The 27,972-nt window shown below is 45.4% G+C and overlaps 1 protein-coding gene across 1 annotated transcript in view; it reads left to right on the forward strand.

The window, feature by feature from the left end:
* The first annotated feature begins 23,766 nt into the window (after positions 1-23,766).
* The window catches only part of LOC128979902 (ubiquitin-conjugating enzyme E2 R2), a 222,663-nt gene continuing 218,457 nt past the window's right edge, over positions 23,767-27,972 (forward strand). The window contains exon 1 of the mRNA XM_054398299.1: positions 23,767-23,943. Within this exon, the coding sequence (XP_054254274.1) occupies positions 23,767-23,943 (177 nt within the window). The remainder of the gene's footprint in view (positions 23,944-27,972) is intronic.

Genomic DNA, 27,972 nt, shown 5'->3' on the forward strand with positions numbered 1-27,972 from the left:
GATAAGGATGTTGCAAAACTGCTCGATCACCAAAACTCCAGGCAAAAGATGAAAAGAACATCGTGATGAAGACCACGGCCTTCCTCCCGAAGACCATTGCCCACATTTTGGGGACCCCTGCCCACAATTTCTGAGAAGCACTACGCAGGCGCAGAGGACTGATAAGCTAATTAGCATACGAAGTGGGAATAGGTGGGTTTCAGTGATTAGAATGTATAGGCGTTTGATGAATATGCATGCTTTCAGTGTATAAATCCAGGATGGCTTGCTCTCTTGGGTATGCATGCTTTGGAGGAAGGATTCCCCCATGCATCTTGCGCAATAAACATACCTACTTTATAACTTTCGAGTTATAGAGTCCTTTTCCGTACATCAGTTTTGGCGAGCCAGCCAGGAGGATTTCTACTCGACCGAGGGTCCAGCTGCGGAGCGGACGTTTCTCAGGCGCGCCCCGGGAGATTTTCTTCCACGGAGAAGCCTCCTCTTCTCAGCTGTTCACCCGGGGTGGAAGAGAATCCCTGGATCTACAGATAAATGGTATGTTTTAGGGTTGGGGCTGCTGGTAAAACGCACGGAGACGTCCGGCGTACAGCATATAGCCCCCAGGAAAGGAGGGTACCCTGGGAGGTAGGAGGCAGGTTTGCTGACCGAAGGTGGCCGCTAGCGATCTTGAGGGCAGATCGAGCAAACCTGAGGTTATTAATTATTTTAATCTATTTTTGCAAAAACCTTGATTGTGCTAAATTTTCTGTGTGTCGCTTAACTATTTTATTAATTATTTGTCATCCATTTTGCAAGGACTCTGATTGTGCTAGATTCTCTGTGTGTTGCTTAAATAGTACTCGTATGAAAATTGTCTGAGTGTGGCAGTGTGTGAGTGAAATTAACAGAGTGATTAAGATTGTAAAATGGGAAGTGAAAACAGTAAGCTTGGTGAGAAATCACCCTTAGGCTGTATATTGAAACACTGGAAGGATATCATAGGACAGGGTGGTACTGAAGATAAAAAGAGGTTAATTAAGTATTGTAATCAATGGTGGCCTTTATATAAATTAGATTATGGAGCTAAATGGCCCCAGGAAGGGGGGACGCTAGATTATAACACCCTCCTGCAACTGATGCTGTTTTTAAGAAGGGAAGGAAAGTGGGATGAAGTATCGTATGCAGATATGGTTTTTGTCCTTCGGGACAAACCTGAATGGCAAAGAGAATGTGAGATCCTATGGTGTTAGCACTAGAAAAGAAAGAAAGGAGGGACCTTAAAGGAAAATTAAGAAGGTGCTGCTCAGCCTGTAGTATCAGGCAAAGATGTACAAAATTGAATGAGGATCAGGAACCTGAGCTTGATGATCTATTTAACCCACCTTATGAAGCAGCAAAACCAAGCTCAGTTGAAGTTCCTACCTCATCTCCAGATGACCCGGAAACCCCCACTATGAACCCAAACAGCCCAGTGGCTGCACGCACTAGGCAGAAGGCTGTCTTGCAGGCACCTCTCCGAGAAGCTGTAAATCCAGACGGAGGGACAATGAAAGTAAAAATCCCATTCACGGGTTCAGACTTGAAAGGGTGGAAAGAAATCGCCCGGGGGTACCGTAATGACCCAATAAACACGGCAAAACATTTCAAATTTGTAATTAAACAGCATAATCCTGATCGGAGTGACATACAATTGTTATTGGATTGCCTAACTGAAACCGAGAAACAACTGGTTATAAAAACCACAGGGGACCTTGCTAAGGAACATTATGATGTAAAAGGAGATAACTATAGGGAATGGTTTCCCCTGCTGGATCCTCAATGGGACCCAAACCGTGCTGCTGAAATGGAGAGACTACAGGCATATCAAGAGTGGATATCCAGGGGGATGGAAAAGGCAATCCCTAGGACAATAAATTGGGCAATGTTATATGCAGTTAGACAGGGTCCCTCTGAAACCCCATCCGAATTTCTAGATAGAATAAGAGATGTGATGCGCCGACACACTTCTTTAGACCCAAATTCAGAAGTAGGCGTACAACAATTAATATCGCTCTTTTTAGGGCAGTCACAAGGGGACATTAGGCGTAAGTTACAAAGGCTACGACCCCCCGAAAACAGACTTAGAGAAACTATTAGAGGAGGCATGGAGAATATTTAGCAAGCGAGAGGAAGGTTACAGGGGCACACAGAAAAATATACTAGCAGTAATTAAGGAAAACGAAGATTGGAAATCAAGAATTAAGCCAAAAGGTGAACCGACACCCTTAGGTAGAAATCAGTGTGCAAGATGTAAGAAAATTGGGCACTGGAAGAACGAATGTCCTGAGTGCCAACACCAAGGAAACACTAGATGGCGCAATAGCCAAGGGAAGGCAATAGCTCACGTAGAAGGGGATAAATGACTAGCTGACCCTTTAGTTTTGATGGAATTGGGGGAAGGGCAAGAAAAATTGGAATTTTTAATTGACACGGGAGCAAGTTATTCAGTTTTAAATCAAGCCTTTATACCTTTGGAAAATGATTACATTACGGTAAAAGGTGCGACTGGCCAGGCTGAAAAGGCTTATTTTTGTAAACCCTTAAAATACAAATTGGGAAAACAGGTAGGGATCCACAGGTTCTTATACATGCCAAACTCCCCAAAGCCCCTTCTGGGAAGGGACTTATTGGAACAATTGGAAGCTACAATCAAATTTAAACAAGGGGAAGTTACTCTGGAGGCAAATGATCACCAATATGTGCAGATTATGAGTCTGTTTTTGATAAATGTCCCCTCAGAAAGGGAAATTGATACAAAGATCACTGACCAAGTATACCCTGGAGTTTGGGCAACTAATGTACCTGGACGTGCAAAAAATGCAGCACCAGTGGAGGTGAAGTTAAAAGGAGGACAGGGCCCAGTAAGGGTCAAACAATATCCACTGAAGAAGGAAGATAGGGAAGGAATTTGTCCCATGATAGAACAATTTATAGAACTAGGGTTACTAAAGGAATGTGAGTCAGGGTTTAATACACCTATCCTCCCAGTCAGAAAACCAGACGGATCTTATAGAATAGTCCAGGATTTGAGGGCCATCAATAAAATAACAGAAGATCTATATCCCGTGGTGGCCAACCCTTACACATTACTAACCACACTGACCCCAGATTTGGCCTGGTTTACAGTTTTAGATTTATAGGACGCCTTCTTTTGCCTCCCTCTCCATGAGGCCAGCCAGAACATTTTTGCCTTTGAGTGGGAAAACCCAAAAAGCGGTCAAAAGACCCAGCTCACCTGGACGGTGTTGCCACAGGGATATAAGAACAGCCCGACAATCTTTGGAAACCAGTTAGCAAAGGACCTGGAGTCATGGGAACCAACCATCCAAAGAAGGGAAGGTACTGCAATGTGTAGATGATATCTTCATAGCAACCAAGACTGAGGAATCCTGCATTACCTGCACTGTGAGTCTGTTAAACTTCCTAGGACTGCAAGGATACCGAGTATCTAAGAAAAAGGCACAGGTGGTGTTACAACAGGTCACATACCTAGGGTACGAGATTAGTGCTGGACAATGGGTTCTGGGGCAAGCCTGGAAAGAAGCCATATGCCAGACTCCCAGGCCACAGACTGTGAAGGAATTACGAACATTCCTGGGAATGACTGGATGGTGTCGATTATGGATATGTGACTATGGTTTGCTTGTTAAACCATTATACTCCCTGATATTAGCCAATCAAAAGGATGTCCAGTGGGACACCGAATCAGACAGAGCTTTCCATCAGTTGAAGAAAGCTTTGATGTCAGCACCAGCACTAGGACTCCCTGACGTAAGTAAGCCATTTTTCCTATTTTCCCATGAAAAACAGGGAATGGCACTAGGAGTATTGGCACAGGATTTAGGGCCATACAGATGGGCAGTTGCATATTTCTCTAAACAACTGGATGCTGCAGCAAAAGGGTGGCCTGGTTGCCTGAGGGCAGTAGCAGCTGTCATCCTAAATATCCAAGAATCCTGAAAATTTACTCTAGGCCAGAAAATGACTGTTTTTGTATCTCACACTGTGTCTGCGGTCCTTGAAGCAAAAGGGGGGCATTGGCTTTCCCCACAAAGGTTCCTAAAATACCAAGCTATAATGGTTGAGCAAGATGATGTCGAAATCATAACCACCAACATTATCAACCCGGCTTCATTCCTCGGAGGAAACCTCGGAGAACCAGTTGACCATGACTGTCTGGAGACAATCGAAGCCACATACTCCAGCCGCACAGATCTCAAAGACGTTCCTATTGATGGAGCTGAACACTGGTTCACAGACGGAAGCAGCTATATGCTGAATGGGAAACGACACTCTGGTTATGCCGTCACAACCTCTGAGAAGGTAATAGAGTCTGGGCCACTACCAGCAGATACCTCAGCACAGAAGGCTGAAATCATAGCCCTTACCCGAGCTTTGGAAAAGGCTCAGGGAAAGGCCGTGAATATTTTGACAGATTCTAAGTATGCTTTTGGAGTAGTACATGCTCATGGGGCCATATGGAAGGAAAGAGGACTGTTAAATTCTCAAGGAAAAACTATCAAACACGCAGAAGAAGTTTTAAGACTCCTAAATGCGGTCTGACTTCCTGAAAAGGTGGCAATTATGCATATCAAGGCACACCAGAAGGTGAGCACGGAATTGGAAAGAGGAAATGAGCTGGCGGACAGAGAGGCAAAACAGGCAGCTAAAGAAACAATTAAAATAGAGGGTGCACTAATTCCTGATGGACAAATACCTCTAGAAGGTAAGCCAGAATATACAAAAGAAGATCGTAAACTTGTTACTGACTTAGAAGGGTCATATAATGAAGATGGGTGGGCCATAACTGGGAGTGGGCAAATCATTATTCCCTCCTGTATGGTATGGTCACTAGTTCGAGAGGAGCATAGGAAAAGACACTGGGGGGCAGAAGCGCAATAAACATACCTACTTTATAACTTTCGAGTTATAGAGTCCTTTTCCGTACGTCAATTATGGGCCTCTGATTGGCACTGTCCTCATATTCCCTCAAGTCACTAGCAAACTCACACACAGTTTTTAAACCATCACAGGCTTCCATCCTGTCCAGTCAGAAGCATCCCTCCTAGTGTGTGTGCATATCTTTGAGGGGCACCCTGGGTGAGTTTCCTTACTAAGGACCATCTCATGGGCACCTCATCTGGGTCCAAGGGGAGCTGGCCATTTCCAGAAATTATCTTCAGCACAGCCATCTGTCTCAGGTACCGAATGCCCTGTTCCATAATCGTCCATTTAATTGGGGCCCAGGGCAAATCCTCTCTGGTAGAGTACCTGCACTTTATAGCATCAATAATCCGGGCCCAGAGAGTGTGTGTTCCATCGAGTTTTGCTAATTCTTTATCCAGACCGGCATCACGAGACAGGGAGCCTAGAAGCTTTGCCTCCCTCTTATCTAGCTCTACAGTTTCTGCACCCTCATCCCAACATTTTAGGGTCCAGTTTAGTATTGTCTCACCCTCTTTCCATGCGTAGTCCAGACGAATTTGCCTTAATTCTTTTCTGGGCAGAGATGTGATGGTTATTATCTCCTGATCTGAGTCCTCTTCATCTGCCAGTGGGTTCTGAGATGTGCTGGGTCCTGCTGGTGACAGGTACTAGAGAAACTACATGTGTAGGAGCATTAGGGGTTCGGTGTGAAGCTGTTGGTGGGAGGTCAAACCCTCGGGGCTGGGCCTCAGGCTGGGCCAGCCTCCATCAGGCTGGGCAGCAGTCACTGCAGCCAGACCCCTCCCTCCTGTTTTCGTAAATGTCATCACAATGTCTACAGTGTTTGCAGCTCTCCACCCTTCGGCCATCAAGGCTTACAAAAGACTTCCCTGAGCCTATTGTCCCTCCACAAAGAGCTCTTAATGGGTTAGCACATCCCCCTCTCCACGTGCCCAGAGCTAATTTGATTATCAAGATTACATTTAACCCTATAGAACATATTGTTATATAGTCCCATTTTCCTTCAGCAACATTTTTATTTACACGGTTAGTTTCATAATAGGCTTCAGAAAAATTCTTTATGTCAGAGAAGTTCGAGAAGTGCCCACTGCCAGTAAGATTGATGGAATTCAGGAGGTACATGCAAAACTGCATCGGTAGGGTTTTTACCCAGTCAAGCAGCATCTCTATCATTAACCAAATCACATGGTTAGTAGTTTATACACATAGGTCCAAAAGATCCAGCCAACAGCCCATCGAAAAACTTGAACCATAAGAATTTGTAAAATTAACATCTCTACTTCCAAACCCTTCTTTCCCAATCAAGTATTACTTTTCAAGCAAAATATTATTTCCCAAGCCTCATGTTGGAATAGCCAAAAAATATTGTGGTGGTTTGAGCTCTGACTGGAGTTTAGGAGCTCAAATAATATCAGATTGAGATTCCTGCCTGCCCCCCTCCCTTTTTCCTGGCAATGCAGAAAGGGAGGAAAGAAAACAAAGGTAGGGGAGAGGAGAAGTAATTTAATGAAAGAAATAGTGTGGAATCAGTTTGGAAGTAGAAGAGGTAATTTTTTTTTTTTTACAAAAAAAAAAAAAATATATATGTGTGTGTGTGTATATATATATATAGCAGTAACAGGGAGGGTTCACAAAGGTGAGGGATGAGGGTAAATGGGAAAATATACAAAACCAAGCCTGGATGGCCTTCTATTCCCCTGGATGCGAGTGGATTCAGTTGGAAGAAGTAGGCCTTGGCCACGTGGTCAGTGCAGGAGGCAGCGACAGCAGCGATGTTCTTTCGAGCGGACGAGGCAGGAAAGAGCAAGCAGCGAGATGTCTGCCCTTTTTATAGGCTTGCTGGACAGGAACGGGGAGTGGAATAGACCACCTTTGAGTCAGGGGACCCCTTCTCCCAGCAGGGGAGGAATCAAGTCCCATCTGGATTAAGTTTCTTTTCTCCACCTGGGGGCTGGGTTCTTTCAGCCTGTGTCGGTGTGAGCTGAAATTCCCCCCCACCAACAATAACCAGGCTAGCTCAGTCTGGAAGCAAATGAAAAGCTGTATTTACAAGCAGAGTCTAAAATCTACAATGAAATGCAATGAATATGTACAAATATACAAAATTCACAACATTCACAAATATATACAATCAACAGAAAAAGCACAATCGATCTCCCTTTGCTTCCCCCCAAGGGGACCCTCCCAAAGGGGCCTCCCTCTCCCAGGAGCTTCCCCCCCAGACCCCCCTGGACAGAGAAGCAGAGTTTAGTTAGAGCAGAAAGTTGTTAACTTAGCTGCCAAGGTCAGTACGTGTTATCTTCAGCCAGAAGAGAAGAAGAAACAGCATCCAGACAGCCCAGCAACTGCCCCCACTGCCGAACGCAGAATGTGCAGAATGCCTACTTTGTTTTGGGTAATAGTTCTTAAACATTTCTATCTATCCAATGGAAGTGTTTAGAACAATCGTTAGTTTGCTTTCTTACACCCAATAGTGACTTATTTACATTCTTTCACTTTCTCTGTTCTGAATTTTGCAAGGAAAAATTAAAAAGACAGTTTCAAACCATCACGCAGCCCCATCCAGGATGGGTGTAACCCAGCACACCTGCTCAGTTCCATAAACAAAGGGGCCTATATCTATATGTTATCTGTTACTCTTATGCACCTGGGAGCTTCTGACCAAACACCAAGAGTTCCCAGACACCCCCCGGGCAGCTGGGCACAAACACCAATTATCCCTGGGCAGGCATTGGCTGCTAGGGTATTTCTAATCAAACCTCCAATTAACTCTCCATTGCTACAGAGGGGTCTGGAGCACAAGCCCTATGAGGAGTAGCTGATGGAGCTGGGATTGTTTAGCCTGGAGAAGAGGAGACTCAGGGGAGACCTTATTGCCATCTACAACTATCTGAAGGGAGGCTGTAGCCAGGAGGGGGTTGGTCTCTTCTCTCAGGCAACCAGTGACAGAACGAGAGGACATAGCCTCAAGCTGCACCAGAGGAGGTTTAGGCTGGATGTTAGGAAGAAATTCTTCACAGAAAGAGTGATTTGCCATCGGAATGGGCTGCCCAGGGAGGTGGTGGAGTCGCTGTCCCTGGAAGTGTTTAAAATAAGACTGGATGAGGCACTTAGTGCCATGGTTTAGTTGATTAGATGGTGTTGGGTGATAGGTTGGACTAGATGATCTTGAAGGTCTTTTCCAACCTGGTTAATTCTGTGATTCTGTGATTCTTTATTTCAGCGCTGGGAGCACAAGTGATATCTCCTCCAAAATTCTGCTCACCCAATCAGGTTAAGTGGTCAACTTATATGCAGGTGTGGTGGGTTGAAAATTTCCCCCCAACATTAAACTTGCCAGACCAGCTCAGTTGGAAGCAAATGAAAGCTGTATTTTCAAGCAAAACTACAATCTACAATGGAATGCAATGAATATGTACAAATATACAATATTTACAGGTATTTACAATTAATGAACAGCACAGGGACCCCTCCTGGCCAAAGACCAGGGGAGCTGTAATAGCTTCTCCCCCGCTGCCTCCTCCATACACCCCTGTACAAAAGGGACAAGAGAAAGAGCAGAGAAACATTAGACTTAGCCAAAACAATGCAGCCAAGGTCAAGCAGAAGCCAGCAAAAGCACAAAGTTAGTATCTCCCAGCCCGAGGAAGCGAGAAGAGAGAGAGATTGTTTTGGCATAGCCTAAAACTACCACAGCAAGCCAAACATACATATTCATAACATTTCCAAGAAAGAACTAACATATTCATTATTTTTCTGATAACTCATTATCATAGGTTAACACCCTTTCTCAGATGCATACTGTAGTCTTTAGGTGGTCTTTAAGGACCTCTGGTGTTTGGTTAATTTTAGCTTCTCCTAGCTCTTTGCTCTAGTTGTAATCAGTCAGCATGGGGTTTTTTAGTGGTCCCTGAATGTCAACTCTCGAAGATTAACTCCTCTCCAAAGATTACCAAATGATTACATTCCACAGTTGCTGATATACTGCTGCTTGTTTTGTGGCTGGTAATTTTCCACCAAGCTGAACTTTTGCTTCACCACAGAGCAGCCTGGTCTAGAGGAAGTGGATACCCGGCTGAGCAGCTACGCCTCCCCAGAAGTGCATGCAAAAATACAGGCAAGACCCTTGGAGGGGACAGCCCAGGATTCAAAGTGCTCTGTTGCTTCCTTAGTTCTTATTTTCTGTGGGCAGTGGATGTTTTTGTAGGAAAGGGGGAAAATTAAAAAAAAAAGGTGGAGGGAAAAAGACCAATATTCTCTCTAAAAGCAGGCCTGATGGAAAATTTTCAGCCTGCCTGTGGTGAAGGCACCAGATGCCCAGAATTATGCCCCAAATCCTGTAAAACTTGTCCCAACATGTTTGGGCAAATCCCTCCTTCCACCCTCCTTTCCTGGAGTGGGGGACAAAGGCCCAGGTGCCAACCTGCCTTCTAAGGGGTAAACAACTACATGCACCCATCACATGGGATGCTCATGCTTCCTCTGAGTATGGGCAAAATTCTTGCTTCATGCTTTGTATAGGCTAAAGCAGGTTGCTGACAAGAGTGCCCATTGGTCAAAATCCAGCCTCGAGAAACTTATAAGTATTACCCCACTTGTCAACAAGTTGCTCTCTCTTTTTGTTCTCCAGAGCTCTGCACGCTCTCGCTTTGCTCTCTCACTGCTCGAGCTTTGTAAGCTCGCAGCACTTAAGTCATTGCCTGTAAGTCTTCTCACTCCCAAATGCAAGCATACGAGCGTCCTCTGCAACACGGAGAAGAATCCAGCACCCCGGGAAGGCCGCCATGCCCCAGTTTGCCCGAGGGATCTGCAAATGAGATCCCTTCACTGAACCTATGAAAGCCAGTGTCAAAAGCCCAGTCCCAGTGGATCGGAAGAAGAGCCTGCCATGTCTTAAAGAGGACTGAACTCCCCAGGGTAAGCTTTAGCCCAGAGGGGGAGGGACTAGCCCAAGCCTGGCAGTCCAACTTCTGCTACAGCTATAAGCAGCAGACCGAGCAGCCACAACCTCGTGTGTACTGACTCGCATAAGCAGGAACCACGCTCAGCCACCCTTCATGACCCTGCCATTCGTAGGAGACAAACGCAGCCACTCCGCAGCCCTGTGCCGTCAGGGCAACATAAAGTCGGGACTTCCTGAGAGAGAGAGTCCTGTCCTCTCTTTTGAGTTCAAGCTAAGGGACTGCCTCGTAACCTTAAATGGGAAACAATCGCTGATGAGATTTGGCATTGCCAGCTAGTTTGAGCCGAGGGGAACCACCGCTCTGTGTAGCCACGCCCCTTCCCCAAAGTCTGTCACCCCGCCTTGTGGCGAGGGCCGACTCTGCAAGGGCCAACCCCGCCTGGGAGCTGCACCGGCCCTGCCAGCCCCCAGCCGCCACAGTTGTGCTGTGCAACCACCCTGCCAAGGGAAGCCGCTGACCAGCGAAAGTCTTGCCCCTCCCGCAGAGGCGGGAGGAGAAGGAAAGTCACCGAGCCCGTCCGGAGGGAGCCTCCCCCGACTCGGTATGGACCAGCCCTGGACCAGCCCGAGGCAGACAGAGCATAATCCAGCAACTTGCTTCACTGCAAACACAAGACACAGTGTATCTTTTCACGTGTGTAACACTCGCTAACTTTCAGTTCAAAGCACCCATGCCTGGTCGCATGACATTCTAGCTTGAATTGCCTATGATAGCATTGTAAATTTTTCTCTGCATATAGTTGAGGCTGACAAGCATCTTGTCGAGTCGCTATCTGGTTGGACAAGCGTCGGAACTGCACCCTTCGTTCCCTTAATTAGAAATTAATTCTGTAAATATTCTAATTGGGCCAAATTGTACATACTAAACCAGTTATGGGATGTATATCACAACCGTGCACGAGAATCTATATATATATATAAAAGCGTGATTAATCAGTTAATAATTTTAATAATTAATAAAAACATTTTTCATAATTCATATTTCATAATTAATAAATTAATAACCTCGCCATCACACTGCCCTATTGAATACACCAGGGCTTTCTTTACTTTCTGCCTTGCATGATCATCTCTTTTGTTAACATTTGAGAGAGGCAGCAGGCAGATGGATAGAAGTCCTGAATAGCTTCATGTCTCCCACCATGAGGCTGGTTAAGACAAAGCCTGCACTGGAGGCTGGCTGCAAGGAAAGGTGTTTAAATTACTATAGAAATAGGGACAGTGGAATCCCAAAATAGCTCTGCTCCTGCCTGTTGAATCAACCCATTTTCCTCTGAGCTTGAGCAAAGCCACATCTGACTGGTGAGCTGTTATGCTGCGTTAACGGAGCAGGTCCTTGCTGTCTGATGTCAGCTGAGGAAAGTCACAGAATGGGCCTCCAGGTTGGATGCATTATTAGACTCATTGGCGATGTGGAGGGGTAACTGTAAGTACATACTGAGGTTGGGGCATTTGGGAATGATAGTGGCTGTGACATTAAATTTGGGCATTTGGGAGGTGAGGATAGAGGTGTGAATGGGGCTGATAAGGTTTGGGGAACAGGGAGCGTGGGCAGCTGGGATTGGCAAGAACAGGGATGAAGCCAAAGACTCATTGCTGACCCCCTGGAGAAGAGAAATGGTGATGGAAATACCTGCTACCTAAGAAGCAAGAGTGCAGCTCCCAGCCCGTGTGTCCTGCCAGTCATCCTGACAAAATATTATTTCCATCAACCCAAGAAATTTAAGAAGAATGTAAAGGTACTTGAATGTATCCAGGGGAGGGCAATGAAGCTGGTGAAAGGGCTGGAAGGAATGTCCTATTAGGAGAGGCTTGAGGACTCCGGATTGTCTAGTTTGGAGAAAGGGAGGCTGAGGGGTGATATCATTACTCTCTACAGCTTCCTGAGGAAGGTGAGTAGAGAGAGAGGTGCTGAGCTCTTCGCCCTGGTACCCAGCAATAGAACATGTGAGAATGGTTCAGAGCTGCATCAGGGGAGGTTTAGAGTTGGCGTTAGGAAACACTTCTTTGCAGAGAAGGTGGACAGACATTGGAACAGGCTTCTTAGAGAGATGGACCATGCCCCATGCCTGTCACTGTTTAAGAAGCATTTGGACAATGCCCTTAGTAATGTTTAAACTTTTGGTCAGACCTGAATTGGCCAAGCAGTTGGACTAGACGATTGTTGTAGCTCCCTTCCAACAGAAATATTCTATTCTAGACATAAATAAGAACACGCCTGTGATGGTTTTAAGGCTATACCTTTAATTGTTCTTCACAGAGTTCAAGCAGAAAGGTGAAAGAATGTAAATAAATCACAATTGGGTGTAAGAAAGCAAAATAATGATTATTTTAAACACTTCCATTGGAGAAATAGAAATGTTTAAGAGTCAGTACTCAAAACAAGATACGGGCAGTCTCTCTCTCTTTCTGTCTGGTGTTTCTCTGCTGAGCAGTCTGCTGGCTTTGGGAGATAACGCACACACCTGCATACTGACCTTGACAAGCTAAGTTTAACAAACCTCTCTGCTTCTTGGCTTTCTTCCCCTTTGCATGCTAGCTCTGGGAGGGGGTGGGGAAAGAAGAAGGGCCCCTCTGGGGCCAGGTGACTTTGCTGTGTCTTTCTGTTAAATGTACATATTTGTAAATGTTGTGAATGGTGTATATTTGTACATATTTATTGCATTTCATCATAGATTGTAGTTTTGCCTGTAAATACAGCTTCATTTGCTTCCAAACTGCGTTAGCCTGGTTATTGTCAGTGTGGGAGGGGGATTTCAGCCTACCATACTACAACAATTAATATTTTGGCACCCAGCGTGGGGCAATTGCTTGTATGATTTATTTCTGCTCAGATTAGGAAGCAAAATGAAGCTGCTTTGGATCCTGTGGCATGTTATATATTCTGTTCTGACTGTGGTGATTTGTAAATGGGCTGTTTCCACTATGGTAGATAAAATTGCAAGATATGTAGCATATAAACTATTTCTTTGGGGAAAGGACAAGTTACAGAAAGTTGTTGAGTATTGTTTTGCGTTTATTGGAGTAGGGGGTTATGGCAACTCAACGCTAAATCTGCCAGCAAAAGCATACAAATTTACTATTCCTATCGCAGAAGGTTCTGTGAACAAATAGATCCCTAAATTGATTTATATGCTATGCTTGAATCTGGTGTTTGCAGTAATAATTATATACCTGCTGATAGCACTGTATTGAGAGAGACATGGAGCTACTTGTTCTAGCAGCCTGTGCAGATGCAAAAGAAAACACAGAAGAGCTCAGATAGACCCTGAAATAGGTTCAGATTCAGACTACAGCATACAGGAGATGACAATCAAATGCAGACAGGTGAAAGCTTATGAGAAAGCGTCTCTGAATGCCAACAGTGGCAGTTTTTGCTCTGAGCCAGTATCTGCAGGAACTCTGCCAGGACCTCAGATGGCTACCGTAGTTACAGAGGCAGCCGCCATTAACAAAGCACAGTCTCTTCTGCCCTCTGCAGCGAAAATGGAAGCAGCAGCAGCTACAGGGTCTCAAAGATTCCCTGCTGTATCTCCACAGAATCTCTTTGTTTCTACTGATTCTGCTGTGAATTTGAAAGCTAAACCACTGAATTTAGTTACCACTCTGACCAAAAAGCACAAGGGAGACACAAGAGGGGGGGGAGCACAGGCTGCAGGAGGAGGTGCAGGAGGTGCAGAAGGTGCAGGAGGTCAGGATCCTTCTGTTCAGGGACCCTCTGTTAAGAAAGATGCTTCTGATGAGGAAGAGAAGTTTAGCCTTAAAAGTCTGGCAGACTTCATGAGACCACCCATGGATGGTGGAGGTGTAGGACAGGATATGAGCCCTGGTAAATTAGGAGCTGCTGGAAGTGCCTCTGAACCCCAGGAAATTGCACAGAGGCTTGCGGGAGGAGCATGGGGACAGCAAGTACAAGAAGAAGATGATGATGATGATGAGGATGATATACAGTCAGCTAATGCACCCAGAAAGGAAATTAGGCATATGAGGAAAGATTACATCAGAGAAGACACTGAGCCAATCCTGACTTGGCTAGGAAGGTATTTTGATACGGGACCTCCAGCCTTGGTGGTAGGTGACAAGTCTGTATCACAGCTAGGGACAATCACGAAAGACATTGGCATAGACAGGCATCTGGGCAGGTGCCTTGGTAAAGTTTCTCTGCGGGCACACCTCCTACTAGCAGTGGTTATGAGGTACCATAGCAGAGATGATTTACCATGGAACCCTAAGCCTTGGAACACAATAGATGAGGGAATCAAGCGTCTGAGAGAGTTTGCTGTGAGAGAAGGTATGTATGGAGATCATAATACACTGAATCCTGATGAAATTCCTGTGGGAACAGGCCTTGCCAAAAACTTCATTAAGCTTGATCCTCCTAATTATGCTACTAATATGGCAAGCAGAATGGTGGCAAGAAATTACAGTGGAGCGCCTCCAACTGTTGGCCATTTCAAAGAACAGATGAGGCAATTGGAGGATAGTCTCGCATGTACTTCTTTGGTTTCAGCCATTGAAACTCTGCCTGGAGAGCTAAAGAATTTCATGAAAGAGCTGAAGGAGGAACTTAAAACCTCCATATCCAACTTGATGAAGGGGGATGATGCTGATTCCTCTTCCACCAGATGGATACAAGTTTCAGCTGTCAGAAACAGATGTGCTCCAAGACCATTTCAGAATAGGTCAAACCAAATCAGACAAAAAAGGCAATCACGTGGGAGTATCTGGATAACTCCACGTGATCAGCTTAGTGAAAACATGAACAGGAGGGATGATCAACCAAATTATGATCTTTCCAGGAGGTTAGGGGAGCTGCAGAGTGGCAGAGCCTGAGGAAACAATACCAGAAGGGTAGCTGTCACTTCCTCAGTTTCCCAGGACAACTCTAATAGTTCCAACAGTGATTCGAACTCTGGCACAAGACATTGTACCAGCTGTACATGTGGATGTAATCCCCACCATTAGGGGTGCCCTGCCTTCTGCCAGGGGGAGGTAAGGGGTAGTGGAGATAACAGAATCTATTGGGATGTGTACATCCAGTGGCCCGGCACTTCAAAATTTCAGAAGTACAGGGCCTTGGTTGACACAGGACCTCAGTGCACCATAGTACCATCAGATTATCAAGGGGCAGAACCTATAACTATTCGGGGAGTCACTGGTGGAGCCCAAGAGTTGTTTAAGATAGAGGTTGTTATAATTTTAACTGGGAAACAGTGGAAGAAGCATATTATTGTAATGGGACCTAATGCACCTTGTATTTTGGGAATTGATTTTCTGAGAGAAGGGCGTTTCAAAGACCCTAAGGGTTACAAAAGGGGTTTTGGAACAGCAACTGTAGAAATTGATGGAGGAAAATTGAAGCTCTCTATCAGACCTGAGCTTTCAGATGAATCTGCAGTTGTGGGACAACGTGTAATAGAGGATGTGAAGTTGCCGGTTGCTTCTCAAACTGTGCATCACAGACAATGTAGAACCAACTGTGACGCTTTGGTGCCCATTCAAACTTGATTCATCAGTTAGAAGGTCAGAAGGTCATCAGCAAAACTCATTCACCTTTCAACAGTCCAGTCTGGCATGTGCGAAAGCAGAATGGAGAATGGCGTCTGACAGTTGATTTCCGTGCCTTGAATGAGGTAACTCCATCCATGAGTGCAGGTATACCAGACATGATTGAACTCCAATATGAGGTGGAATCCAAGGAGGCCAAATGATATGCTACCAGAGACATTGCTAATGCTTTCTTCTCTATTCCCATAGCAGAGGAATGCAGGCCTCAGTTTTCCTTCACCTAGAGAGGCATACAGTACACATTAAATTTTTTGCCCCGGGGTGGATTCACGGTTCAAGCATCTGTCATGCAGTGATCCATGATGCTTTGGAGAAAGGTAGAGCTCCAGAACACATTCAGTTCATCGATGATATCATCATCTGGGGTGAAACTGCTGAAGAAGTCTCTGAGAATGATAACAAAATCATTGACATTCTCTTGTAAGCCGGTTTCGCTATCAAGCGAGACAAGGTGAAAGGACCTGCCAGAGAAATCCAGTTTCTGGGAGTGCGGTGGCAAAGACGGTCGACATCACATTCCAATGGATGTGATCAACACAGTCTCCACCATGGCAAATCCCATCAACAAGAAAGAAACTCTACGTTTCTTAGGCATAGTGGGATTTTGGAGACTTCACCTTCCTGGATACAGTCAGATTGTGAAACCTCTCTATGATGTGACTCGGAAGAGAACAAGCAGACTTCGACCAAAAAAATCGAGTAGTCCAAGCAATGGGTCTGGGACCTGTCCGAACTGGTCCAGACATTAAGAACATTCTGTACATGGCTGCAAGTGATAATGGTCCAACCTGGTGATTATGGCAAAGAGCTCCAGGTGAGACACGTGGACATCCTCTTGGTTTCTGGGGTCATGGCTACAGAGGCTCAGAAGCAAACTATACTCCAAAAGAGAAAGAGATTTTAGCTGCTTATGAGGAGTGAAAGCTGCTTCTGAAGTGATTGGAACTGAGTCACAACTTCTTCTAGCTCCTAGATTGCCAGTTCTGAATTGGATGTTCAAAGGCAAAGGTTCTTCACCACATCATGCAACAGATGCTACCTGGTCTAAGTGGATGGCTCTGATAACACAGAGAGCTCGAATGGGAAATCTCGAAAGGCCTGGTTTGGTGGAGGTGATCACAAACTGGCCAGAAGGCACAAGCTGTGCAAACCTCCAGAGGAGAGAGTAACTCGTGCTGAGGAAGCTCCTCCTTACAGTGATCTGTCTGATGATGAAAAGAGATATGCTTTGTTCACAGACGGTTCCTGTCGTCTTGTTGGGAACAAGCGGAGGTGGAAATCTGCAGTGTGGAGTCCAACGCGCAGAGTTGCAGAAGCGAGAGATGGAGAAGGAGAATCCAGTCAATTCGCAGAGGTAAAAGCTGTCCAGCTAGCTCTTAACGTAGCTGAACGTGAGAGATGGCCAAAGCTTTATCTCTACACCGACTCGTGGATGGTAGCCAATGCCTTGTGGGGTTGGCTGAAAGACTGGAAGAAGAATGGCTGGCAGAGGAAAGGAAAGCCAATCTGGGCTGCAGATCTGTGGCAAGACATTGCTGCTCGCATTGAGAGAATCCCAGTGAAAGTGAGACACATCGATGCTCACATTCCTAAGAGCAAAGCTACTGAGGAACAACAACACAACCATCAGGCAGATCTAGCTGCAAGAGTTTCCCAGGTGGACACAAACTCTGATCCTGATCCTGATCTTGACTGGAAACACCGAGGTGAGCTGTTCTTAGCTCGGTGGGCCCATGACTCGTCAGGACATCAAGGCAGAGATGCAACCTACCGATGGGCTCGTGACAGATCCATTGACATTTCCATGGATGCTATCACACAAGTCATCCATGACTGTGACATTTGTGCTGCTATTAAGCAGGCAAAGCGGATCAAGCCCTTGTGGTACGGTGACCGATGGTCCAAGTACAAGTATGGTGAAGCCTGGCAGATTGACTACATCACTCTACCTCGTTCTCGATCTGGTAAGCAGTATGTGCTGACTATGGTAGAGGCGAGCACTGGATGGCTGGAAACTTATCCAGTTCCTCATGCAACTGCACGTAACACCATTCTTGGTCTGGAAAGACAAATCCTGTGGAGACACGGAACTCCAGAGAGGATTGAGTCAGACAATGGAACTCATTTCAAGAACAATCTTGTGAAAAACTGGGCCAAAGAGCACGGCATCGAGTGGATATTCCACATTCCCTACTATGCACCAGCTGCAGGGAAGATCGAACGCTACAACGGTTTGCTGAAAACCACTCTCAAAGCCATGGGGGGTGGATCTTTGAAAAACTGGGAGAAACATTTAGCACAAGCAACCTGGTTGGTGAATAGTAGAGGTTCAGTGAATCGAGCTGGACCTGCCCAATCAGATTTGTTGCGAAAGGAAGAAGGTGATAGAGTTCCTGTTATCAGAGAAAAGAATCTGTTAGGCAAAACTGTTTGGGTATTTTCTCCTTCAGGAGAGGCCAAACCTGTCCGAGGGGTGGTTTCTGCTGAAGGTCCTGGTCACACCTATTGGGTGATGCAAGAAAATGGTGAAATTCAGTGTATTCCACAAAGAAATCTAACTTTGGCTGAGAGAGGTTAAATTCAGAGTGTTGCACAGATACAGCATCGCGCCCAAGAGGAGAGTCCATGAGATCTACGGTGCACGAACCCTGAGAGCCCTGAGTCACCTGAGAGTCCCTGTTCCTTCCTTCGCTCCATCTGCGAGGAAACAAGCTGTTTGCTGTTTTTCCTGTGATTTGACTCTTTTGAATCATCTACATCTGAGATAGCCAGAATGGACTATAATCTTTATTCACCTATTGTTGTAGATATTATTTTAGATTCGATAAATGATAGTAGCAGCCAATGGAATTGTTTAGAAGGGGTGGACTGTGATGGTTTGAAACTGTCTTTTTAATTTTTCCTTGCAAAGTTCAGAACAGAGAAAGTGAAAGAGTTTAAATAAGTCACTATTGGGTGTAAGAAAGCAAAATATTGATTGTTCTAAACACTTCCATTGGATAGATAGAATTGTTTAAGAACTATTACCCAAAACAAAGTGGGCTCTCTGCACATTCTGCGTTCGGCAGTGGGGGCAGTTGCTGGGCTGTCTGGCTGCTCTTTCTTCTTCTCTTCTGGCTGAAGATAACACGTACTGACCTTGGCAGCTAAGTTAACAACTTTCTGCTTAACTAACTCTGCTTCTCTGTCCAGGGGGGTCTGGGGGGAAGCTCCTGGGAGAGAGAGGCCCCTTTGGGAGGGTCCCCTTGGGGGGAAGCAAAGGGAGATCGGTTGTGCTTTTCTGTTGATTGTATATATTTGTAAATGTTGTGAATTTTGTATATTTGTACATATTCATTGCATTTCATCATAGATTTTAGACTCTGCTTGTAAATACAGCCTTCATTTGCTTCCAGACTGGGCTAGCCTGGTTATCGTCGGTAGGGGGGGAATTTCAGCTCACACCGACAGGATGAGGATGTGAGAGCAAAATTAAGCAGTGAATGGAATCAAAGAAAGTGATACTTGACATCTGATGTGATTTGTCAAGCAGGTATTATTTATTGCAGTGCTGGGGTACACCAGGATGTCTCCCAGAGCAGTGTACTGCCAAACACTTGAACAAGTAAAGTTTTTATAGTACCAAGACATACATATTCATGATTTCTACATAAACTATCTAACATAACTCCTCCCAATCTAGAATGTTTCAAATTCAAGGATTATGTGATTTTTTTGTTACTATTCCACAGTCTCTATTACCAGCTACTGTCAGTTCTGCTGCTCTGAAGGTCTTGGTGGGCAGCCCCTCCCCCCCATCCTTGATGACTCAGTGGCTTAATCTTGCTTGTTCCTGTTTGGTAGCACCTGCTTTTCTTTGTCCTTCCTTTGGCAAGACTTCACACAGAATCGCACAGAATCAATAAGGTTGGAAAAGACCTCAAGGATCATCAAAGTGCAACCTGTCACCCAAGACCTCATGATTACTAAACCATGTCACCAAGTGCCACATCCAATCCCCTCTTGAACACCTCCAGGGATGGTGACTCCACCACCTCCCTGGGCAGTACATTCCAATGTCTAACAACTCTCTCCATTAAGAACTTTCTCCTCACCTCGTGCCTAAACTTCCCCTGGCACAGCTTGAGACTGTGTCCTCTTGTTCTGGTGCTGGTTGCCTGGGAGAAGAGACCAAACCCCTCCTGGCTACAACCTCCCTTCAGGTAGTTGTAGACAGCAATGAGGTCACCCCTGAGCCTCCTCTTCACCAGGCTAGACAATCCCAGCTCCTTCAGCCTCTCCTCATAGGGCTTATGTTTGAGGCCTCTCACCAGCCTCGTTGCCCTTCTCTGGACACGTTCAAGCATCTCAATGTCCTTCTTAAATTGAGGGGCCCAGAACTGGAGACAGTACTCGAGGTGCGGCCTAATCAGTGCTGAGTACAGGGGCACAATGACCTCCCTGTTCCTGCTGGCTACACTATTCTTGATGCAGGCCAGTATGCCATTGGCCTTCTTGGCCACCTGGGCACACTGCTGGCTCATGTTCAGCTGGCTGTCAATCAGTACCCCCAGGTCCCTTTCTGTCTGGCTGCTCTCCAGCCACTCCGACCCCAGCCTGTAGCGCTGCATGGGGTTGTTGTGGCCAAAGTGCAGCACGCAGCACTCGGACTTGTTAAATGCCATCATGTTGGACTCTGCCCATCTGTCCAGCCGGTCAAGGTCCCTCTGCAGAACCCTTCTACCCTCTAACCAATCAACACCTGCTCCCAACTTAGTGTCATCTGCAAATTTACTGATGACTGAATCAATCCCTTCATCCAGATTGTCATAAATACGCTAGCCAAAAAAATGTCTTTTAAAGTTTTATTGGGAATAAAAAAAAGCAAGCAAAGCAGTGCACTGGGCTGAGAAAAAGGGACGAAAATACAGCAACAGCAATAGCTTTTTTTCCTTCTTATTTAGCTACCTCATTTACATAAACAGGCTTATGTTAAATAGAAGGCAGGAATATGGCTATGAGTCCCCAGAATGTTCTGGGGTGCTCGGGAGAAGAACAGGATCAGAGAGTAAGACAATCTTTCTCACAGAACACTGAAAAACCTCCCACATTCTTATCTGAAATCTGCACTTTCCAAGGCAGAGCTAGGCAAGGCTGCTTTTATCTTTGGTCTGTCTGGTAAGAAGTCAATTCGAGCCTTTTGAAAACAGCTCTTTGCGATCTTTTAAAAGAAGTTCACTGAACTTAACTCTTCACTTGACACAAATCACATATTCTTTTATGAATATTGTAATAATATTCACAACAAGATCATCAATAAAGATATTGAACAGGATGGGGCCCAGAACTGATCACTGGGGGATAAAACTAGTGACTGGCCTCCAGCTGGATGTGGCACCATTCACCACCACTCTCTGGGCTCGGCCCTCCAGCCAGTTCCTAACCCAGCACAGAATGCTCCTGTCCAAGCCACGGACTGTTAGCTCGGCCATGAATTTGCTGTGGAGAACAGTGTCAAAGGCGTTGCTGAAGTCCAGGTAGACTACATCAACAGCCTTTCCCACATCCACCAGGTGGGTCACCTGATCATAGAAGGAGATCAGGTTGGTGAGGCAGGACCTGCCCTTCCTAAATCCATGTTGGCTGGACCTGATCCCTTGTCTGTCCTGCAGGTGTGCAGTGATTGCCCCCAAGACGATCTGCTCCATAATTTTCCCTGGCACTGAGGTCAGGCTGACAGGCCTGTAGTTTCTAGGTTCATCCATCCAGCCCTTCTTGTGGATGGGCATCACATTGGCCAGCTTCCAGTCATCTGGGACCTCTCCAGTAAGCCAGGACTGGTGGAAAATGATGGAGAGAGGCTTGGCAAGTTCATCTGCCAGCTCTCTCAGTACCCTAGGATGGATCCCATCCGGTCCCATGGACTTGTGAGTATCCAAGTGGCTCAGCAAGTCCCGAACTAATTCCTCATGGAAGTCAGGGATACTACACTGCTCCCTGACCCCATCAACCAATTCAGGAGGCCAGTTATCCTGAAGTCCTCCTGCCTTACTGTTGAAAATTGAGGCAAAGAAGGTATTTAGAACCTCAGCCTTTTCCTCATCTTTATTTACAGTGTTTCCTTCCAGGTCCAAAATTCCTCCCTATCTGGTGCCAGAAGCTCCGATGGCCTTATCTTGTTCTTGTCCAGTGAAGCATCTGCGGTTCTATCTTGTTCCTATCTCAGGAGGCATCTGCAGCCTTGTGAATTAGTACCAAAACATCTGTTAGTTTGACACTTATACATTCTAAACATCACTATCAGCTCAGCAGGATTCCATCCTGCACTTATCTTATGAAGTTACCAGTTTATGCACTTACAAGTTGCAGTAATATTCCGGTTAAGCTAGAAAATAGAATAAGGCTTGTTTATTAATATAATATTCTAAATCATACTAATTTATTGACCCTATATTTCAAACACTCATTTCAGAATTAAGCAGCTTTCTGTAAACGAGCTCACTCCAGGGTGGTAATCTCTGAAGTAAACACTTCTCAACGCTTCTCTATAAAGCAGCATCTCAGGGTCTTTTACCAGTTCATCCCTGGACTTTATGTAAGCAAATGCCACTGATTTATATTAAGGCATTATGCGATTTTCACTTTTATTCATCCACAATTTTTATTTGACCACAAGTCCAGAGATGACAGATTTCTTGCAAATAACCCTGACATTTTGGGGGACAGTACAACTAATTTATAACTCATCACAGCCTATTAGTTATTTAAATTATTCCCACTAGAATCACATTAATTCTTTATCAAGAAAAAGGCATCAGCTTTTCTCTGTCAGAGCTGTTATGTTCTTGTTGCTTCTCCTGTTCTGTCTGAGATATCCAGCTTGCACCTATGTCTCCATGCCCAGTATTTCTCATGCAGCTGGGTGGTCATTTGTGCTGATGAGCAGATGCATGCATTAACATTTCCAGAAGTGAAACTCAGATTTACACCATCTGGAGTTGTGCTACACTGTTTGTCCTCTTCCTGGATAATTACTTTGTTATTTTAATTTCTACAATGAATAATATTTATATTGTTCATTAAAGACTAGATAAGGACTAGGAGCTTGCAAGCACCATCTGAAGTGCTTGCTCACATTCACAGGTTTGCCACCTGAAAGAGGGAAACAAAATATGTCAGTATTTGTCAGAAAACTGTTGAATTTTTAAAATGTGTGATTCCGAAGGGATTCGTGGAGATAACTGAATTTTGCAAGGCTCAGCCCCTGCAAAACCGGTGGAACTTGTAGAGCTGGTCGCTATATGATACTGATTTACTTGACCAAAGAACTTGACAAGCAGCTTGGGGGCACACATCCAAAGGACAGACATCTGAGAGGATACAATCATCGGCCATTTGGAGGTGTTAAAGGACATGGACAACAGGTCAAGTGACCATGAAGTTACAGTAGCTGTGAATAATGTATGAGCGCCAGGTATAGGCGGGGACAATGATTTCTGGGAAAACTGGTGAAAATGTATGTTTATATGCTATAAAAACTCATGTGTCCATGGATTCGGTGGTGCACACTTTGGGAAAGATCCCAGTGTACCCCAGCGCTGCAATAAAAGAATACGGACTGGATAAACCTCATTTGCTATCTAGTGTAATTTCTTTGTTTCACACCTGCAAACGTTTTTCTCCTTTAACAGTGTTTGGGAATGGGAAAAAAATGGAAATAGTATTTTCTGCCTGTAGCACCTCATACATCTGTGGAGACATGTAAAAATAACACCCGTAGGAGCAGAGTAGCTTCCTGTTGCTCTCCTACTGCTGCTGGTGCTGCTTAGGGGTTATTCTAAATTTTTAGGAGATGCTGGGTCATGCGAGGTCGCTCCTCAAAAAACATCCTTTCTATAAAGCTTATCTTTTTCAACTGTAGGCATCTGTCAGCACAGCAGTGTGGGCCAGCCATACCCCGCTGTACCCACCCACGACCCCGCACAATACCATACTCCCTGTGTCGCTCCCAGTCCATCTTCTCCCCTGTTCCGTAACTCACCAGAAAGGAGACGCCAGACTGGCCCATGGGGGCTGATGTAGCGACAGGAGCCCCTCACCCACATACCATACAAGCGTTATTGCGGGTCCGTTGTCCCTTTAATCACGCCTGTAGGCGCGGCTTGTGCGGCGCGGCGCGCTGAGGTCAGCGGTGAGCGTGCGCCGTCACAAAAGGAAGTGGTGGCAGCAGTGGCCGTCAACGCTGGGGTCTGTGGGTTGCAGCGGCAGTGCGTGTGCCGTGCCGTGCCATGGCCCAGCAGCAGATGAGCAGCTCGCAGAAGGCGCTGATGCTGGAGCTGAAGTCGCTGCAGGAGGAGCCAGTGGAGGGCTTCCGCATCACCCTGGTCGACGAGTCTGATCTCTATAACTGGGAGGTGGCAATCTTCGGGCCCCCCAACACTCTCTATGAGGGTGGTTACTTCAAGGTATGGACTTTCCTCTGCCTCGCCGGCAGACCGGGCCTCTCGTCACCACAGTGGGCCTGGGGAGCTGCCGTTGGGGCCTGTACGCTCCCACTATCTCCGACTGCTGGGCCTTTTTGCTGGGCTCGATGGAATGGCTGGGGCTCCAGTGGGGCGGCCGGCCCACGGCCCCTGTCAGCCGTTTCATCCACCGCGAGAGGAGGGAGGATAAGGAGGCTTGGCTCCGTAGGAGGTGTCCCGGCACTTGCCCTTTCCTTCCTGCTGTTGGCGGTGAGGATATGGGGGCAGTCTGTAGGGTAGACTGGCTGAGATCTGTAGGACCGCTCTTCCCCTCTATCTTGGGATGTGCGTCGGGTTGAGAGGGGCGTGTCACAGCTGTCTATTCTATTATTTCCGTATTTTAACGCCGAAGAATGGCAGGTATCTCATAGCGGAGTGCAAATTCTTCTCTTTCACTCCCAAGTTGTCCTTATCTTTGGTCTGTATATATTTATTTCAAATGGGCTTCCTAGCTTTCCCTCAATAGCTTTTCTTGTTATGCAGGTGATGTATCCTGTGTAGGATGATGAATTCGAGATAAAGGGCGTGTTTTCCTCAGAACTTCATGCGCGTCATAACTGTTTTTCATGTTTATTTTTTCCTCATGTTTTCCTTTTCTTTTTCTCTAACCTTTTAGAGGGCAGCTTTCAAGGGGCTACAACAGCATGTAATAGGTAAAGGTAGAAAAATGCTTTCAATTTATTTCTCAGTCTTCTGGTAAGACAAAAAAAAAATCAAACCTGTTGTGGCTGGTTATTTCCCCCCTTGTAAATACAATAAGTGAGAAATCCATCTCTGCTGTCCAAGAAAGGGAATAGATTTAAATTTTCAAAACAGCTGGAGGATAAATTGCATGTTTTACCTTAAAAGAAGCAGTTAAAAAAACTTTGGTGCCTGCAGAAGACATGTTGTATTGGGCATATCCTTTTGTATTCGATGTCTACTTGATCTGTAGCAAAATATTGTCTTTTCCAGCTTGCTTCTCCCAGGAGTTATAGTTTTAATACTGACTCCTGTGTCTCCCATTTCATGCCCTTTGACTTCTGTCAAACTGAAAAAAATTAGCCTCCTCTCTTTGCTTGGCTAACATGCACCTCTCTGAGTCAAGGTTTAAGAGCTTTGTTCCACAAAACCAAAATAACACATAGCTTGGGAAATGATATGTTTGAGTCACATTTGGTTTGGCCTCATTGTCTTGAAAGAAAGGCTTTGGCACAAGACTTGCCTTCTGTAATGAGTTGACTGGCTTATTCCTGTAGGGGTGATAGCTTCCTGAATAAGTTATAATTTAGGCAAGTATAACTAGTATAGTCTTGGGTTGGTAACTGGGTAATTTTTACATCCAAATGATTTGATAACTTCTTCCTGCGCTTACATTACTCATCTATTTTTAATTTTTTTTTCAGTTGGCCAGTTGACTGACTTCAGTATTATAAATGTGATCACTTTTAAAAGTATTTTATGTGCTTGAACTGTTGTGCCTTTAAGTTCTTCTGACTATCCTGTGCTACTTATTTTGAGAGTAGGAGACTAAGATTTCATGATGCCTTTACTCTTCCACAGTAGAGGGATTCCCTTCAGGTGGCATGGTTGTAGTCTGTCCATATGTTGTTTCTGTCTCATTTTCTCTGTGAAGAGTCACAGACTCACAGAGTGGTAGGGGTTGGAAAAAGGACCTCTGGAGATCATCTAGTCCAACCCCCACACAGGAACGCATCCAGGTAGGTTTTGAAAGCTTCCAAAGAAGAAGACTTGACAACCTCTCTGGGCAGCCTGTTCCAGTGCTGTCACCCTCACAGTAAAGTTTTTCCTCATGTTGAGGTAGGACTTCCTGTGTTCTAGTTTGTACCCATTACATTTCAGCCTTTCACTGGGCACCAGTGAAGGAAGACTGGCCCATCTTCTTGACACCCACCCATAAGGTACTTGTAAACATTGATCAAATCCCATCTCAGCCTTTTCTTCTCCAGGCTGAACAGCATTTCCTTATGAGAGATGTTCTTTTCCTTTAATCATCTTTGTAGCCTTCTGTTGGACTCTCTCTGGTAGTTTCCTGTTTCTCTTGAGCTGGGGAGCCCAGAAATGGACATGCTACTCCAGATGAGGTCTCACTAGGGCAGAATAGAGGGATAGGACCAGCTGGTCATACTCTTCTTAATGCACCCCAGGATACCATTGGCTTGCTTGGCCACAAGGGCACATTGCTCTTTCACAGTCAACTTACTGTCCACCAGGACTCAAAGATCCTTTTCTGTGGCGCTGCTTTCTAACAGGTCAAGCCTTAACCTGTACTAGTGCATGGGGTTATTCTTGCCCAGGTGTAGGACTCTACAGTTTTCCTTGTTGAATTTCATTAGGTTCTTCTCTGCCCAACTCTGAAGTCTGTCCAGATCTTGCTGAATGGTATCACAGCCTTCTGGTGTGTCAGACAAACCTAGTTTTTGTATTATCAGCATACTTGCTGAGGGTATACTCTGTTCCCTCATCCAGGTCATTGATGGAAGTGTTGAACAAGACTGAACCCAGTATTGACCCCGGGGAGCAACACTACTAGTTACAGATCTCCAACTGGGTTCTGCACTGCTGATTACAACCCTTTGAGCTCTATTGTTTAGCCAGTTCTGAATCAATTTCACAGTCTACTCATCTAGCCCATACTTCCTGAATTTACATATGAGGATGTTATGGGACACAGTATCAAAAGTCTTGCTTGAAGTTGTGTAGGTGTGAGCTGAAATTCCCCCCCCACGAACAATAACCAGGCTAGCTCAGTCTGGAAGCAAATGAAGGCTGTATTTACAAGCAGAGAAGTGCAATGAATATGTACAAATATACAAAATTCACAACATTTAAAATATATATATAATCAACAGAAAAGCACAACCGATCTCCCTTTGCTTCCCCCCAAGGGGACCCTCCCAAAGGGGCCTCCCTCTCCCAGGAGCTTCCCCCCAGACCCCCCTGGACAGAGAAGCAGAGTTTAGTTAGAGCAGAAAGTTGTTAACTTAGCTGCCAAGGTCAGTGTGTTATCTTCAGCCAGAAGAGAAGAAGAAAACAGCAGCCAGACAGCCCAGCAACTGCCCCCACTGCAGAATGCAGAATGTGCAGAGTGCCCACTTTGTTTTGGGTAATAGTTCTTAAACATTTCTATCTATCCAATGGAAGTGTTTAGAACAATCAGTATTTTGCTTTCTTACATCCAATAGTGACTTATTTACACTCTTTCACTTTCTCTGTTTTGAACTTTGCAAGGAAAAAATTAAAAAGACAGTTTCAAACCATCACAGAAGTCGAGGTACACAACATCCACTGCTATTCCTTCATCTACCCAGCTAGTCAGCCCATCATAGAAGGCTATCAGATCAGTCAAGCATGATTTTGCCTTGGTGAATCCATGTTGGCTACTTCTGATAACTTTCTTTTCTTCCATGTGCTTAGAGATGACTTCCAGAATGAGCTGCTCCATCACCTTTCTAGGGATGGAGGTAAGGTGAATTGGCCTATACTTTCCTGGGTCTTCCTTCTTGCTGTTTCTGAAGACTGGAGTGACATTGGCTTTCCTCCAGTCCTCTATCCCCTCTCCCATTTTCCATGATCTTTTGAAAATGGAGAGTGGTAGAGCCACAACATCAGCCAGTTCTCAGCATTTGTGGATTCATCACATCATGGCCCATGGTTTTGTGGGTATTCAGTTTGCCCAAATGATTTCTAACCCAATCCTTCTTGACTAGTGGAGAGTGTTCCATTCTCTAGACTCTCCCTTACATCCAGGGACTGAGATTCCTGAGGGCTGGTCCTAGCAGTAAAGACTGAAGCAAAGGCGGCATTCAGTACTTCTCTTTTTTTGCATCTGCTGTCACCAGGGCTCCCTCTGAATTCAGCAATGGGCCCACATTTTCCCTGTTCTTCCTTTTGCCACTGATGTATTTGGAAAAGCCATTCTTCTTTTTTACTTTTGCCAGATTTAATTCCAAGAGGGCTGTGGCCTTCCTT

The sequence above is a fragment of the Indicator indicator genome (assembly GCF_027791375.1).
Source record: "Indicator indicator isolate 239-I01 chromosome W unlocalized genomic scaffold, UM_Iind_1.1 iindW_random_scaffold_59, whole genome shotgun sequence".
NCBI lineage: Eukaryota > Metazoa > Chordata > Aves > Piciformes > Indicatoridae > Indicator > Indicator indicator.